Source organism: Pinus tabuliformis, chromosome 3_2 (assembly GCF_031772625.1).
Source record: "Pinus tabuliformis cultivar Carrire ecotype Pingquan chromosome 3_2, CPIR1, whole genome shotgun sequence".
In the NCBI taxonomy this organism is placed as follows: domain Eukaryota; kingdom Viridiplantae; phylum Streptophyta; class Pinopsida; order Pinales; family Pinaceae; genus Pinus; species Pinus tabuliformis.
The window spans coordinates 129,553,152-129,570,346 of NC_142302.1; the positions used below are offsets into that span (position 1 = coordinate 129,553,152).

The 17,195-nt window shown below is 36.7% G+C and overlaps 1 protein-coding gene across 1 annotated transcript; it reads right to left on the minus strand.

Moving 5' to 3' along the window:
• Positions 1-4,871: 4,871 nt before the first annotated feature.
• On the minus strand, positions 4,872-5,939 carry LOC149180154 (abscisic stress-ripening protein 5-like). Its single transcript, XM_089415928.1, has 2 exons — positions 5,701-5,939; positions 4,872-5,054 (listed from the first exon to the last, which is right to left on the minus strand). The coding sequence occupies exons 1-2, from the start codon at positions 5,902-5,904 to the stop codon at positions 4,872-4,874; spliced, it is 387 nt and encodes a 128-aa protein (XP_089272054.1). The 5' UTR covers positions 5,905-5,939.
• Between the last annotated feature and the right edge of the window lie 11,256 nt (positions 5,940-17,195).

Genomic DNA, 17,195 nt, shown 5'->3' on the forward strand with positions numbered 1-17,195 from the left:
GTAGAAGTTAGTTATGCATTTAGTTATATATGGATGATATTATATATTGTTTTATAATAATATTTTTTATACGTTGAGTTATGTTTAGTTATGTTTATTTGTGTTTTAGCGTTATATTAGTTTCTATAGATATTGTTTTTTTGGAATTTATTGTTTTTCATTTTTTTAATGTTTTTGGTTTTCTAACATGGTAGGATGGTTATTGGTTAAATACTGAAACCCATTATATATGTTGCTTTAAAAGTTGTTGATTGTCTAGGCATTCTTGTTAGGTTAAATGTCACTGATATATTAAATGTCACTGATATATTGATTTAGGATTAGATTGGGTTATGGTTTTGTAGAGTGATAGTGAGTTTTAAGCTTGTACTCTATTTTGAATGGTCATAACTATGGCATGTGTGTATAGGATATGGAATCACTATCGGAAAGAAAATCATTTTGGCAAGTTTTTAAAAATTTGGTTTTAGACCTTAATAATGAATAGACAAGTTCTCTTAATCAAAAGAAGGATGAAGTTCTATGAGTCATTATGGTATACATTTTTAAGGAGATTCTTTTTCTACAAATAATATTAAATTTATGAATCAATTATAAAAGAAGTTGAATATTTTTCAACAAGGTCAACAAGGGACATATGGATTGAGAAAAAGTTAATTTCTCAAAATCCTCTTTCCTTTGGCAAGATACAAGACAACATGGCCCACCTAAAGGATGTTTAGTTAAAGTTGCATTAGTGTGAAAATATTTTTTTGAGAAATGAAGCTGAAAAATTAGAAATGATCTTTGATGAATCTAGAGACGCCCTATGATGTTTTCTATTTAACATTCCCTACGAGAGTGAAAGCATGAAGATGGGTTACACTTTTGGGCCAAATGTGGCGATGAAATTTCAAGTTTTTCCTCTTTTATCAAATTGAAGCCCTCAAAATTCATATGACTCTAGAACAATTTGTATTTTTGGACAACTTACAGATACATGATGCAGTTCCAATCACCGGAGTGTATCCACACTATCAAATCTCATCAATTGGAGGAAAGCATCATTAAGATCGACTTGATAAAATCTTATGACAGTGTTGATTATTGGGAATTGTATAAGATGATCCTACACAAGATAGGATTTGGTGTCAATCTAGTAGATTGGATCATGGCATGCGTGACTTCAATGAATTTTGCGGTGATTATTAACGAGATTCCTACTGATTTTTTTAAGGCTTCTAGAGGCCTCAGAGAGGGATGCACACTTTCCCCCTTTTATTTTTGCTTGTTATTAACGGTTTGAGCATGAGGATCTTGGAGGCACGTTCCAGGGTTAATATTTCAAGCTAGAGACTATCTCGAAATGTCACATTATCTCACATTATGTTCATTGATGACGTTCTAGTTGCTTGGGTGTCTAAATTATTTGAATGACAAGTTTTTTATCAGATTATAAGTAGTTTTGGGGAGGCATCAGTTCTGTTATTAAGCGAGAGAAAATCTGGTTTAATTTCTATGAAACATGAGGATGAACTGATGTTGTAGATTCTTGGAAACTTTGGGGTGAAATCAATCAACATGGACAATGGCTTTCGTTATCTGGGCTTATTTATGAAGCCAAAAAATTATGAGGTAAAAGACTGGTTATGGACTACCAATAAATTTGAGAAGAGAATTGGTCTCACAAGTGGTTGTCGATGGGTGGGAGACTAATCCTCATTAAAGCGGTCATGCTAAACATCTCCATATATTGGATGTATTTATTCAAGTTGCCAAAAAAGATTATCAACAATGTTTAGTCAATAGTAGCCAAAACTCTTTGGGTTGATCATGACAGTATTAAGAAATTTCACTTGATACATTTTGAGGTGTTGACAAGACATATAGAAGATGGAGGTTGGGATATCAAAAACCCAAAACATTTCAATGTGGCTCTAATAGTGAAAAATCTATGGAAGGATTTAAATGGTGAAGGAATCTGGCAACAAATTATTAGAGCCAAATATCTAAAAAATGGCTAGGTGATTAGTTGGCTCAATGCAGGGGCTCTAGAAAAGAAGGAAGATACACAAATATGGAGTAGTATGATGAAGGTAAAATGTTGGCTATTGGGAAATTTGAGGTGGGAAGTAGGCTAAGGTGAAGATTGGATTGGCATCCATTAAAGGTATGGCTATTACAAATCCTCTATCTATTCAATTGCTGAGTTTCTTACACAATAATGGTCTTTTTTATCTAAATAAAATTTATGTGGAGCGCAATCCCCTCTTGGTCTAGAATGTATGGTTAGGGGTGGGGGAGATTGGACTTTCAAGTCCATTGAGAGAGGAATGGGGCCAATACAAGATACAATTGACACTTGCAGTTATCTATTTGTCAGAATAGGAGGACAGGTTGAGATGGGAAGGTAAAATATATAAAGGCCAAATCTATGTCAAAGATATTTATTCTCAGATTTCCAAGGTTCTGAATTTGGATGATAGAGCATTATGGTTTCAAAAGGTTTGGAAATGGGAGATCCCATTCAAAATGAAGTACTTTATTTGGTTGGCAGTCCACAACCAGAATTCTAACGTGGGATAATTTATTGAGAAGAGGTTTCTCGGGCCCTGGGCATTGCAGTCTATGTGGGGTTCAGTCTGAAGATACAAGACATCTTTTTCTCACTTGCTCATTTGCGACCTCTATTTGGTTTGAGTTTGGTTTGAGTTTTTATAGACTAAAGGTGATTTCCACTTGGGATAGGTCTTCGATTGGTGATTGTCTTGCTATTTGGTTTAAGGATTATAAGGAACATAGGGGGTTGCCATTTTTCATTATGTGGGGCATACAGATAACAAGAAACAAACTCTTTCCTTTAATTTTGAATTACAATGGTTAGGGGAGTTCTTTTACAGTTGCATGCTTTGATGATTATTGGTTATGGCACTTTCGATTTGGACACTTGCACTTTTCTGGTTTAAGATTGTTGCAGCAAAAACAGATGGTCAAAGGATTACCTCCCATCAAAGAATCTGCTAGTACTTGTGAGTGTTTCATCTTGGGAAAGCAACACTGTGAAAGTTTCCCAAAAGGAGTTGGATACAGAGTAAAGCAACCTCTTGAGCTAGTGCATACAGACTTGTGTGGACCTATGAGGACAAAATCGATTGGTGGAAGTTGTTACTTCTTTACTTTCATTGATGATTATAGTAGAAAAACTTGGGTTTACTTCTTGAAGCAGAAGTATGAAACTTTTGCAAAGTTCAAAGAATTCAAAGCCTTAGCAAAGAACCAAAGTGATCGATAGATCAAGGTATTGAGGTTAGATCGTGGTGGAGAATATGACTCAAAGAAATTCCATGATTATTACAAACAACATGGGATCAAAAGACAGTTTACAACCAGGTACACACCACAACAGAATGGTGTAGCAGAGAGAAAGAACATGACAATAATGAACATGGTAAGAAGAATGTTGAAAGAAAATTGTCTAATGAGTATTGGCCAGAAACAGTGGTATGTACTATTTATGCGATCAACAGATCTTCTAAAAGAGTGTGATGAACATAGGCCAGAAATGCTTGGATTTTTTAATAGGTCGCACCCGTCATTAAGAGAACTTGTAACAAGGTGGTGGCCTATTATTTGGAGAATGGGCCTGCGTGGGTAAAGATCACAAGAAGCAGCTGTCGATTTAACGATATTTGTTCTAATCTTCCTGTCTGGCTATTTGATGGAGTGTCGTTTTTCAAGGCATGTGGCAGTTATAGTTTTTAAGGCCAAGACACTTTCTACACTTTTGCTGGTCGAGAGGAGTTGAATCTAATAATAAAGCAGAGCTCTTGGCTTTGTGGGGGAGTCAAGTGGGGAGTCATCTTTTGCGTAAGTGACTCGAAATAGAGGGGATTGATATCTTGGGAGATCCTAACGTCATCATTGATTGAGTCTTGAGGAGATCAGAATGTCAATCTTGACTTTCAAGAGGATCACTTTCTCTCACATTATAGAAAACAAAATCAGGTAGCATATGGAGAGTCAAAAGAAGGATGCAGTATGGAGGCGGGGAAGAACAAGTCACTGAGTACGGGAATGGCCTCATTCAACTGTCTAGAGACATTCAGATATGAAAGAATCTCGGTATTTGTCACTTTTTTGAGTTTTTGAACGTTATTGTATCTGTAATGATCTGGAACAGATTAGAGTTTAGAAAACACTATATGGATATTGTTAAAGACCACAGGCACAGTTGGAGAAAATAGTAGATAGTCCTCTGTAAACATAGAGTGGGACAGTTAATGTTTTTTTTTTTTTTCCCCGGGTAAAGAACAGAGGTTCGAAGGTAAATGTAACTACTTTTTATTATTAATGATGAATGTATGTTTTATCATGCTGAAAAAAGAGGTAAAATGAGTAAAAAAAATAAAAAAATCCCATGGTTTTCAATTCAAAAATATATAAAGAATCGCTTTATTAATAAACTGGATTGTAGCATAAATTCTGCCCTCCCCTCCATATTTTCCCTGATTCGTTTCCCTTTTTACAATAGCTTGTCTGGATTTTAGTAAGTTGATTAATTCATTTAGTACATTAATTTTTGCAAGTGTTTGAAACGATGATGCACGAAGCAGAACTCCATGCAATAGCAAATTCTAGTTCTGTAAGCCGTGCATACGATTAAATTTTATATAGAGAGAGAATGAGTACAGAACGAGATAATCCAAGCTTTATCGATCTAAAAGGTACAAGCAAGACTGAGTGAAGTATCAGCTCACTTCAGCTCTATCTGAATCTAATAACAATACCACATAAAATCCAAATGACAGAGGAAGACAACATTATTTAAAGGTGACCGTGATCACACACAAAGGAAGAGAATATTATTTAAATGCACAAGTGACAATGGTCAGCTAGAAAGAGTGGTGATGCTTTTTCCCGTGTACTTCTTCAACTTCCTCTTCAGATTCTTTCTTATCGTGATGCTCATGAAAACCGTAACCCCCTTCTCCCACTGCAGCAGCTGCTGCAAGCTCCTCCTCAAGCTTGTGCCTGTGAGCGTTCTCTGGATCCTTCTTTTCTTCGTGCTTCTCGTGCTGCACACCATTACATGTACATGCCAACAACAGTTACTCAGAATTCAAAACTTAATTTAAAACTTACAAGTCAGTTTTTTTTTTAATTTAAGTTAATGATGGTAGATTTTTGGAATATTTCTAGAATGTATTTGGTTAAGAAAGAGGTGGGACCATCTAATTCTAAGATATAGTCAGATTATCAAATTCCAAGATCTTTTCCAATCTAGTCAAATCATCAAATTCTAAAATATTCTGAATCCTCAATTTATCCATTACCCCGGTCATAAACATAAGCATAAGCATGGGATTGTCATTCCCTGTATGATTAAAAACATATTAAAGAATGTACGTCTCAAAGAACTGAAAATTAAGATATAAAAATAGTAATGTTATATAGATATTAAGAGTGCCCCAAGCAATATTTCCAAATCTAATAAGCCATCAATATAAATTCGTGGGGCAATATTTGCCCAGAGTTAGATTGAAACAAGTACATTATCCACAACAATGAACATAAACCAATACCACCCAACATATTAAGAACTCGATAGCCTGGTAGCCTCGGGTAGCTAGTGCCATTGTATGATGAAAACATATTAAAGAAAGTAGGCCTCGTATAACTGAAAATTAAGATATAAAAATAGAGATGTTATATAGATATTACGAGTGCAAAGCCTCCAGTAGCTAGTGCTCCCGCTTCAGCCAATTCCTCCATATGCTTGTGATGTTTCTCCTCCTTCAACGCGTTGTCGTATTCATAAGACTGAGCATTCCCTTCACCATACATATCTACGCTCTGGGGCACCTGCTCCTCATCATCTTCCCTGTGGTGGTGGAACAGATGGTGGTGTTGTTTTTCCTCAGACATCTTCTCCAACAAAAATTGCGAAAACAGGACTAGCGTGACCCACAAAATTCTTAGAAAAATAATAGCAATGGTTTAGCAGAGCAGAGCAGAATGCAGATGAGATGTGAGAAATGAGATGGGCAGGGCTTGTTTATATAGCCTTTGCTTATGGGATAAGCTGAGAGTGACGTGACTGGAGACGGTGCCTCTACCAATCACTAACTTGCTATTTTTCCACGATTCTGCTGGTCGAAGGAAAGCATGCACGTTGATTCAAATCCTAGCCTGCGCTGGTGTGTTGTGGTGATTAAATGGTTCCAACTTCCATTAGTCACAACGTGGCCGTCCTCTTGGAATACGTTTTGTTTCTGTCGTTGTCACTGGAGTCTTGGGCCATGCAAATCAAATCCATATCCACATCCGCGAAATATCTGCAACAAACATTGATTATTGTTTTGAAAAACGTAAATGGAGATGCTCACTTTCTAGACGTGGCGGAGCGGGTGAGGTAAGCAGGTCTACTAAAATTTTACGATGAACTAGTAAATTAGATAACCGGTTGCCACATTGTTTTTTTTTTTTTTAACGAAATCGGTTATACTTTGTATTGAAAGATAGTCAAAATCAGCTGGCATATTACATTCAGATAGCCCAAGCACCGGCTGTCCTCAACGGATAAATAAACTATTACCATAGTCTTAATGTTCTGGGTCTTCTTAACATCGTCAGACGAGTCGATTTCCCGAATTTTCCCAAGCTTTTGGATACAGACAAACTGCTAAAGTAAAAGATAGTAGAACATGATAAACAGAATTAAGGGATCAAATCCCAATCTTCAACCCCGTCTCTTATCCGAGTGCCAACAGGAAGGAGGACAACTTTATTAGCTTCCGCATCCACTTCCTTGTTATTCTGTCGAAGAACGTGAAAAAAGTTCACCTGAAGAAAGGAGCCTACGAGCTTTCTTATTCTGGTAACCACTCTTGCTAGCCGGAAATCATGAGGGAACGTGTTATCCACGAGGATTCTAATCAAGGATTGGGAGTCACCAAGAATAATGGCTTTCTCAATACCAAGATCCTGTAAATGCTTAAGGCCCTGCAACAAGGCCATAGCCTCTGCTTGCATGTTGGTACTATGACCCAAGCCCCAGGCATACCTGTTCACTATGCTGCCATCTGCATTCCTGGTGACACTACTATGCTGCCATCTGCATTCCTGGTGACACCTCCAGCCCCAACAATCCTCGGATTGCCTTTGGCAGCCCCGTCAAAAAACAAGGAGGAGCTAGCACGCTTTTGGAGCCACATGTGGAATTCGCCCTCAGCAAGCCTAATCTGCCAGTCTTTCCAAGTGCTATACTGTCTCTCACCATCAGAATACTGGAGACCAAGCACACTCCCCCACGCCAGGTCTTGAGGACTTAGATTTTTATTCTCCAGCTTCCCAAACTTCTCACCAAGAGTCTCCTTGAGCAGGTCGTTGGCTTTTGACAAAACAAGCTTACAATTCTGCACTTTCTCTTGAAAAATTTTGTGATTGCGCTCTAGCCAGATGTGCCAGAAGATGAATTTCGGATAGGCCAGCCAAGCTGCCTTGAACCATTTGTTCTTGGGGAACTTCCTGGGATAGAGGTGAGCCCAATTGGCAAAGAAGCCAGTAATAGTGTTGGGCAGAGTAACTGTAGATCCCCATGGGGAAATCGCCTCTTCCCAAATACTTTTGGCGAACCTGCATTCAATCAATAAGTGAGAGGCATTTTCCTCGTTTTCCAAGCAAAGGGCACATCTAGAAGGGCCCAGGAAGCCTTTCTTCTTAAGTCTGTCATCTATTAGAATGTTGTTGTGACACAATAACCAGTTGAAGAAATCGATTTTCGGCACACACTTCTGCCTCCAAAGACCTCTCCAAGTCACAGGGCAACAAGGAACATGGGGAATTTTTTTGAGTTGTGCATAGCCTTGCGCAACTGTGTAAGAACCAGTCTGAGAGCCCCAGCCTCTCTTATCTTGTTTCCTGGTATTAATCGGGCCCATTCCTCTCAGCTTTGTCAACAGGAAGGACCACGCCTGATCAAGAGCAATCAGAATTTGTGGTTTCTTCTAGCCTGCCCACGCATTGTCCTTCCAACTAGAAATATCCCACAAAGTTTTAATATCATTGTTCAACGTCCAGCTTCGGAGCTCAGCGAGCTCTTGGACAACACCTAAAGGTTCTTCGTTCATAATTTTGTCATTCCAGATATTGATGAGCTTGCCATTGCCCAGAATCCAAAAGGAATGCTTTTGTATCAGTGGTAAGGCTTGCATGCAAAGCCTATGAATTTGAGATCCTTTAATGGTGGGAGTAGGATCATCCAAGCTCTGTAACCTATGGTCCCTGAAATATTTCTTCCATAGTGCCTTTTGAGCCCAACCAAGCTTTGGGGCTATTTGTCTCCACAGAATCTTAGCCCCCATAGCAATATTATGTATCCACAGGTCCTTGAAGTTCAGACCTCCTTCTAGTAGAGGTTTAGTAACTTTGTCCCAACTGACTAGGGGGATCTTCCTGTCATTCTGCTTGCCACCCTTCCAGAAAAGCCTACGAATCCACTCCTCCATCTTCTTGAGAATGTTGATGGGTGCCAACATGACTGAGAATTGGAAAATAGGCAAGTTGGTCAGAATAGATTTAATAAGAATTGTCTTCCCAACAAGATTCAGCCACGAGAAGCCCCAAGACTGGATTTTATTCTTGAATTTCTCAACCATCGGGAGCCAATCTTTGCTAGAGAGACTCCTTTGGAAGATAGGAAGGCCCAAATAGATGAATCAATTCCAATTAGTAGAACCAGCGAAGCCCAAACATCTGGATATTGAGGAGAGATCGTTGTTGGATATTTAGCCTCCTCCGCCATGGATGAGCTGGGCTCGTCCTAGGCTCCTCCCATCTCCCAACCGTCCTCCCCTTCTGCTGAAGATGCTGCGTTCAAGACCCTTCTGGCTTCGATGCCAGTCAAGAAAAAATCGAATGCTTCTAAGTTTGTCAAAAAATTGGAAAACATTCCGGTGGTTTCCCTTCCTCCGGAGGGACCGATTAAGGTAGCTTTGTCACTGGCAGAGAGGGCCCTGGTAGGACAGTTCACTAGCCTTTGGCCTTCTCCCAAAGCCATGGAAGCCTGGATCTGCAGGAACTGGAGGCCATTAATCAAGCAAAGTGTCACCTCGTACTTTCTAGGGCGAGGCTATTTTCTGTTCGAGTTTATTTCAAAAGAAGACAAGGATCTAATCTTCAGGAACGGGCCATATTTTATGGGCCCTCAAGGTCTCTATTTGAATAGATGGACTCCCGACTTTGATCCAGCTGAAGACATTCCGTCGGCAGTTCCAGTGTGGGTAAGGCTTTCGAACCTTCCTGTGCACTGCTGGAACTGGGATTCCCTTAAACATATAGGCAACGCGCTGGGCAAATTCATAGATCGTGCAGGTACTAAGGACCAATACGACTGCGCTAGGATCTGTGTCGAAGTGGATCTAGAAGTGGGGCTGTTGGAGGCCATAAAGATAAATGTAGGGAGTTGGACTCATGTGCAAAAACTTGACTATGAGCAACTTCCATTCAAGTGCCGCAAGTGTCAGGAATACGAACATTTCGCCAAGAACTGTACCAAAAATGAAGAGGCGGTGCAAGGTAAGGAAGAAGGTTGGAAGCAGGTCAAAAGAACAAGGACTAACCCCAAGCCCTCAAACCCTCCTGGAGCTACAAAGGGAAAAGGGCAGCAACCTCCTTCTAGTAGCCAAGGACAACATCCAAAGGCACAAGAGAATGTGTTCGAGCCCCTTTTCTCAACCTCAGTTGAAGTGCAAGAAACAGGACAACAGCAGAAGGAGGCAAATGAGAAAGAGGTCCTTGAAAATTCTAGGCAAGGTGAGAGTGTAGCAGTAAGCCCTAAGGGAAAGGCTACAGAGATGGAAGAGGAAGAACAAGATTCGAAAGAATCCGAGGAGGAAGGAGAAAAAGGCGACTCTCAAACATTGTCCCGCAGATCGACAAGAGGAAGGAAAACTAACCGGGAAAAAAGAGAGCAAGAAACATATAAAGACAAGCTCCAAGGCAGTCAACCAACGCTGGAGAAGCTTCTAGCAAAAACACCAAAGATTACAAGAAGTCAGGGACAGGGCCTCAAAGGGGCCACCCAATCTCAGAAAGGTAAATAATGAATATTGTCTCCTGGAATTGCAGGGGGTTGGGGAGTAAGAAAAAAGAAGAAGCTATGCGAAGCTTGATTAGGATAGAGACCCCAGATATCCTACTGATCCAGGAGACCAAATTGGAGGAGAAGATCTTCCTCCGTGTAAGCAGGAATCTTTGGAGGAAAAGTGGAGGGCAGGCTGTCTCAGCCCGAGGAGCATCGGGAGGGCTGGGAGCTCTCTGGAATGAAGCCAAGCTGGAATTGGTCAATGGAAAACAAAACACTCACTGGCAGCTTATGCAATTCATAAGCCGAGAAACAAGGGAGACCTTTAGCCTTTTCAATGTTTATGTGCCGGTAAATGCAGGGGAGAAGAAGCAGTGTTGGGACTCAATCAAACTCATGGCTGAGGAAGAAATTCTGGGAAATATTATCATTGCAGGTGATCTAAATATAACTTTAAGCCCTTCTGAGAAGCGAGGAGGCAGCTCAGTAAGGGATCCAGCGAGGGAATGGGTGGAGGACATCATGCAAGATTGGGATCTTCTCGACATCAAGCCCTTGAAAGGTAAGTATACTTGGTCAAATAAAAGAATTGGTCCTGGCCATATTGCTGCGAGATTAGATAGATTCCTTGTTCAAAGTTCCTATCTTCTCCTTGGTTTAGAAGCTAGGATGCTCATTCTGCCATGCAGTATTTCGGATCATAAACCCATAAGGTTGGAGCTCTCAGCACATAGAAACCTTGGGCCCATCCCTTTTCGATTCAGTCCTTTATGGATTAAGCATTCAGACTTTATGGATAAGGTTAAAGAAAGTTGGAATCAACCTGTCACAGGGTCTCCCTTTTTTATGTGGGAGGAAACATTAAGAAGAGAAAAGGTTGTCTTGAAGGGCTGGCTAAATCTCTTCCTAATCTGACTGATGAAAGGAAGATGGCCCATGCCTCCCTCGGGAAGCACCAACTGCAGATGGAAGAGGAGCCCCCCTCGGAGGAAACTATAGCCAAAGAAGGAAATTTGTAGCAAAGCTTCCATAAAGCTTGCTTGCAAGAGGAAGAATTTTGGAGATAGAAATCTTGTAGTTTGTGGTTGAAAGTGGGAAACAGGAATACCTCATTCTTCCACAAGCAAACCCAAGCTAGAAGGTCCTTTAACTCTATATTGAAATAACAGAAGACCTCGTTACCCACAAGGACTTCACAAGCATCAAAGGGGCTGCCTTCTCCCATTTTGAGAAACTCTACAGTGAAGTCGAGGTTATGAGTCAGGGCTCAAGGTTCTTGGATGTTATCCCCTCCAAGATCTCTTTAAGTATGAATCACCAGTTGGAAGCTAAAGTTACCAGACAGGAAATAAAGGCTATACTAGACAGGAAATAAAGGCTACGTTGTATGAAATGGAGCCAGACAAAGCTCTTGGTCCGGATGGCTTTACAGCCAGATTCATCCAAGTCTGCTGGAAAATAGTGAAAAAGGACCTGCATAGAATGGTTTTAAAATCTCATATCTACTAGAAAATTGGTGGTAGCATGAATTCTGCCTTCCTTGCCCTCATCCCAAAGGAGAAGGGTGCCAACACTTTTAACAGGTTTCGTCTGATTTCGCTATGCAACATTGGTTACAAGATCATAACAAAGGTGATTGCCAACAGATTGAAGGTCCTCTTGCCCTCTATTATACCTGAAAATCAAGGGGGGTTCGTTCAGGGTAGGCAGATCGTGGACAATATAATCCTCGTGCAAGAGGCCATTCATTCTAGTTTGTAGCAAAAAGAAAAAGGTATGGTGGTCAAGCTAGATCTAGCTAACGCGTTTGATCGTGTTTGTCACAATTTCCTCTTTGATGTGATGCATAAGTTCGAGTTTGGTCAAGAGGTTATTAGATGGATCCGGGCCTGCATTTCTGAGCCCTGGATTGCCCCTCTGGTGAATGGTTGCCATGTTGTTGGTGGAGGACAAAACAATTGATTTATCTATATCTCCTCCTTTGAAACTTGAAGAACCCATTAATTTTGTCAAAACAAAATCGTGCAGTTACACTTACAAAAAGTGGGTGACACAACTAGTAGAATATACTTATATAACAAAACCCACAACTAGAACAACAAAGTTTCGATGGTTTAAATGGGTGAAAATAAAATTTAATAATAAACCATATTTGTTGGTTCGAAACACTTTGGTCAATTTTTTTTTGATGTGATTTCTATGGAAAGACTTTGCTTAATTCATTATGGATCACATAATCCTGAATACAGAAACTTAGGAGAGGTAGATTAGTTGGTTTGAAGAGGTAGAGTAGTCGGTTTGAAGAGGTAGATTAATTGGCTTGAATAAGGTTTAGTTTTTAAGTGAGTTTTAAGTTTAAATATTATGATTAAGAATTGAGAATAGAAATTATTTTTGGAAAAAGTAAACTATTTTAAAAGTCTCCAAGTTTTAAGTTTTATACAATCTAGTGGATTCCAATAAATGTAATGATTTTTTATCTCATAAACTTTAAACAATTTTAATTATAATATTCACAATAAATGCAATAGTTATTTTATCCAATAAATTTTACTCAATCTTAATAATAATATCTCATTAGTAAATTGATAATAATATCCACGAGTAAATTCCAATAAATGATTTTTTTTTAATCCAATAAATTGAACCAGCCAAAACTCAACTTAAATATAATTCGACCATCCAATTTTAGAAAATAATAAAAAATAAAAACCTTTAAAAATAAGCTACATATAAAGTATGAGTCAAACTATTTTTCAATTCAAAGTAAATCGAGTCTTTCTCTTTAATTCATGAGGAAAGGGGATTGGATTGAAATGATGAACGAATGGCATACCACCTTTTTCATCCAAACCTTTGCATCTCACTTTTAAAAAATATAGCATTTCGTAATTATTTTCTATATTATGATTACTCTTTTAAATATAAAGCATTATACGTAGGCACACTTTCAAATATAATCGAAGCGGATTAGGTTGAAACACCAAAGACTCTAAGAAGAAAGGTTGGAATTTTCTCATTTCTAGATTGATTAAAAATGGTGAGTGTAATGCAGTAGTTAGTTGAATGTTAATTGAATAATCAATTGATAATTTTTTAATTAGGTTTTTTCAAAAAGAAAGCTATAATACCAATTTCGCCAAGAAAGACGAGGAGCCAGACAAGTAAAAATTAAGAAAATTGTAGGTCCAATAGACCAATTTGGTCTCAGTGGACGTTAACCACCATCATCATCATCATCATTAAGATTGAATAGGTAAAAATATATATTTATGGTAATAAATGCTCATTTTATATTTTTTTATTTTGGAGACGTTAGTTATGCATCTAGTTATATAGGGAAGATATTATATATTGTTTTATAATAATAATTTTTATATGTTGAGTTATGTTCCTATGTGTTTTAGCGTTTATATTAGTTTCTATAGATACTAATTTTTCTTGGAATTTATTGCGCTTCATTTTTGTAATGTTTTTGGTTCTTTAACACGGTAGCATGGTTATTGGTTAAATATGAAAGTCCATTATATATGTTGCTTGTAATGTTTTTGTTCTTTAACATGGTAGCATGGTTATTGGTTAAATATGAAACGCTTGGTTATTGGCTTGCTTTAGAGGCTATTGATTTTTCAATTATGTTGATTTGTGTATATTAAGATTGAATAGTTAGAGATATATATTTATGGTAATAAATGGTTACTATATATTTTTTATTTGGTAGAAGTTAGTTATATTTGGTAGAAGTTAGTTATGAATTTAGTTATATATGGATATATTATATATTGTTTTATAATAATATTTCTTATATGTTGAGTTATGTTTATTTGTGCTTTAGTGTTATATTAGTTTTTATAAATATTAATTTTTCTTAGAATTTATTATTTTTCATTTTTTAATGTTTTTGGTTCTTTAACACGGTAGTATGGTTATTGGTTAAATACGAAATCTATATATATATATATATATATGTTGTTTTAGAGGTGGTTGATTGTCTATGGATTTTTGTTGGGTTAGATGTCATTAATATATTGACTTAGGATTCAAATTGTAGATTGGATTATGGTTTTATAGAGTGATAGTTTTAAGCTTGTACTCTATTTTGAATGGTCATAACTATGGCATGTGTGCATAGGATATGGAATCACTATTAGAAAGAAAATCATTTTGGCAAGTTTTTAAGATCTTGGCTTTAGGCCATAATAATAATGAATATGCAAGTTCTCTTAATGGAAAGAAGGATGAAGTTCTATGAGTCATTATGGCATACATTTTCAAGGAGATTCTTTTTCTACAAATAATATTGAATTTATGAATCCATTATAGAAGAAGTTGAATATTTTTCAACAAGGTCAACAAGGGACATATGGATTGAGAAAAAGTTAATTTCTCAAAATCCTCTTTCCTTTGGCAAGATTCAAGACACCATGGCCCACCTAAAGGATGTTTAGTTAAAGATGCGTTAGTGTGAAAATAATTTTTTGAGAAACGAAGGTAAAAAAATAGAAATGGTTTTTGATGAATCTAAAGACACCCTATGATGTTTTCTATTTAACATTCCCTACTAGGGTGGCAACATGAAGATGGGTTACACTTTTGGGCCAAATGTGGCAATGAAAATTCGAGTTTTTCCTCTTTTATCAAATTGAAGTCCTCAGAATTCATATAAGCACTCTGAATTTTGATTGGCATAAAAAGACAAATTGTGGATTTTGTTGTTGTCCTAATGATATTTTTTGCAAAAATATTTAGTGTTGTATAATATGTAAATTTTCCATTAAATGAAATGCTTGTCCTTGCAATTTTTCACACATCTTAAGAGGTATGCACGTGTTCATGTAGCATGATCTACATAGAGAGAGCTAAGTTTTTCATATTACAAAAAAAAAAAAAGCAAAAATATATATTTTTATTATTTTTTGAAGTTGGCAAAGTAATATTTCAATTACATTTTGCAAACACATGCTGGCATAAAGTTTTTTTCAACTATTTCAATAATTTGAAAAAACAACAGTATCCTTTTGAAGAAGACTCGTAAACAAAGATAGTAGTATTTTTTGAAATTTTTTAGTTGTATATATTTTACGATATTGATTTTTTATTCAACCTCTTTAAAATAGTTCAAACATATTTCAAGCATTATGTTTAAAAGAAATTAGATGAAAAATATCATATTAATTCGAAAATGTCAAACTCATATGCCATTAGATAGAGGATTCCTTCATGAATTCAACGTGATAAACTCTGCCACCTGAGGACAAATTTAGCCCTAAGTTTGCTAGGGTACAAAATGGAGTTGCAGAAAATTTTGCGGATGGAGTGTTGAAATTGTTGATTTTATGACTTAAGATGCTCAATCGAGTGCTTAAAGCGTTTGATCAAGCGCCTAAAATTGAAATTTAAATAGCTTGATCAAAGGTTTCATAAACCCTCGGTCGAGCCATTTATGTGGTTAACGAGAGTTCGATCGAGTGCTATGGCTTGATCGAGCCTCTATAATTTTTTTTGAAGTAATCTAAAATTAAACTTTTACCTCATTTTAAAATTCCAAATCTTATTAAAATTTTTGTTATAATGTCATGTAAAAACCTTATTAAATTTAATGTTAATATTAAAAGAATATTATTTTTATTATATTAAATTAAATGATAAAATGATATTGTTATAAAAAAGATTAATATTAATATATTTTAATGTTAATATTAAATTTATTAATTTTGGATTAATAGAATATTATTAGCTTTAAAATAATATAAAATTTCTTATATTATAATATATACTAGCACAATCACATTAATAAATGTGGTTGATATATGCCATAGGCATCAACAAAAGAGTCATTAACACAAAAAGAGTCATACAAGCTGACTCAATATATATGTTACTAATTTTATTTAACTCATTTTTTAAAATCTAACATAATAAAATATATAATATTTTAAAATCTTGAAGTAATCATAACCTAAAGTTACCTTTAAAGAAATAAAACCTAACTAGTTTCAATTCGAACACATGAAGCACTCTATGTATCTTTGATGGAGGTAGCTGGAACATTAATATTTTGGAAAATTTTAGATAATATTTCCATGGAAAATTATCATTTTCCCTCTAGGTGAATGTACAACACACATTTGAAATCTTGCATTTTAAATATGTATTATATAAAAAATTAAATTGTTGTATGACATCAATATATATATATATATATATATATATATATATATATATATATATATATATATATATAGATATAGATATAGATATAGATATAGATATAGATATAGATATAGATATAGATATAGATATAGATATATATATATATATATATATATATATATATATATATATATATATATATATAGTCGAAGTGTTTTAAAAATTTTGAAATATGGAGTGAGAGAGATTGGGAGAGAAGGGTAAGAGAGTGAGGGAGACACAAAGATGGAGAAGTGGAAATGGAGAAGAGAGTCTTTGAGAAAGAGAGGGAACTCGAGAGATGGAGTTGGAGGAAAAGATAAGGAAGGAAGAAGTTCAAGATAGAGAGAGTTAGAGAGAGAGAATGAGAGCAAGTATGTTTGGGGGTGAGATAGAAAGACAAAGTAGGACTTTATATGGAGAGAAGGGGGAGAGAGATGGAGAGAGGGAGGGAGATAATCAACAGAGTTGTGAGAAAAAGCTTGAGAATGAGAAAGTGAGTGAGTGAGTGATGTGGGGGAGAAACTTAGGGAGGTGGGAGAGAAAGGGAGAGAAGAATTGAGAGGGTGGGAGAGAGAGAGAGATGGATTTGGAGGGGGAGAGGGAGAGAGGTAAGAATAAAGACATATAGAGAGAGAAAGGTGGAGAGAGAGAGAGAGAGGGAATGAAAAGGGAGATGGAGAGAGAGAGAGGAGGTGACAAGGGAGATGGAGAGCAAGGGAGAGAAGAGAGTAGGAGGGAAGAGAGATAGAATGGGAGACAAATGGAGAGAAGGGGAAGAGAGATAGAAGGGGATACAGAGGGAGAGAAGCGGAAGAGAGAGAAAGAGCTAGAGGGAGAGGGAGGGAGATATAGATAGATATGGAGAAATAATGTGTATGTCTGTGAGGTGATATAGAGAGATAAAGAAGGAGAGACAAAGGGACATAGTGATATAGAT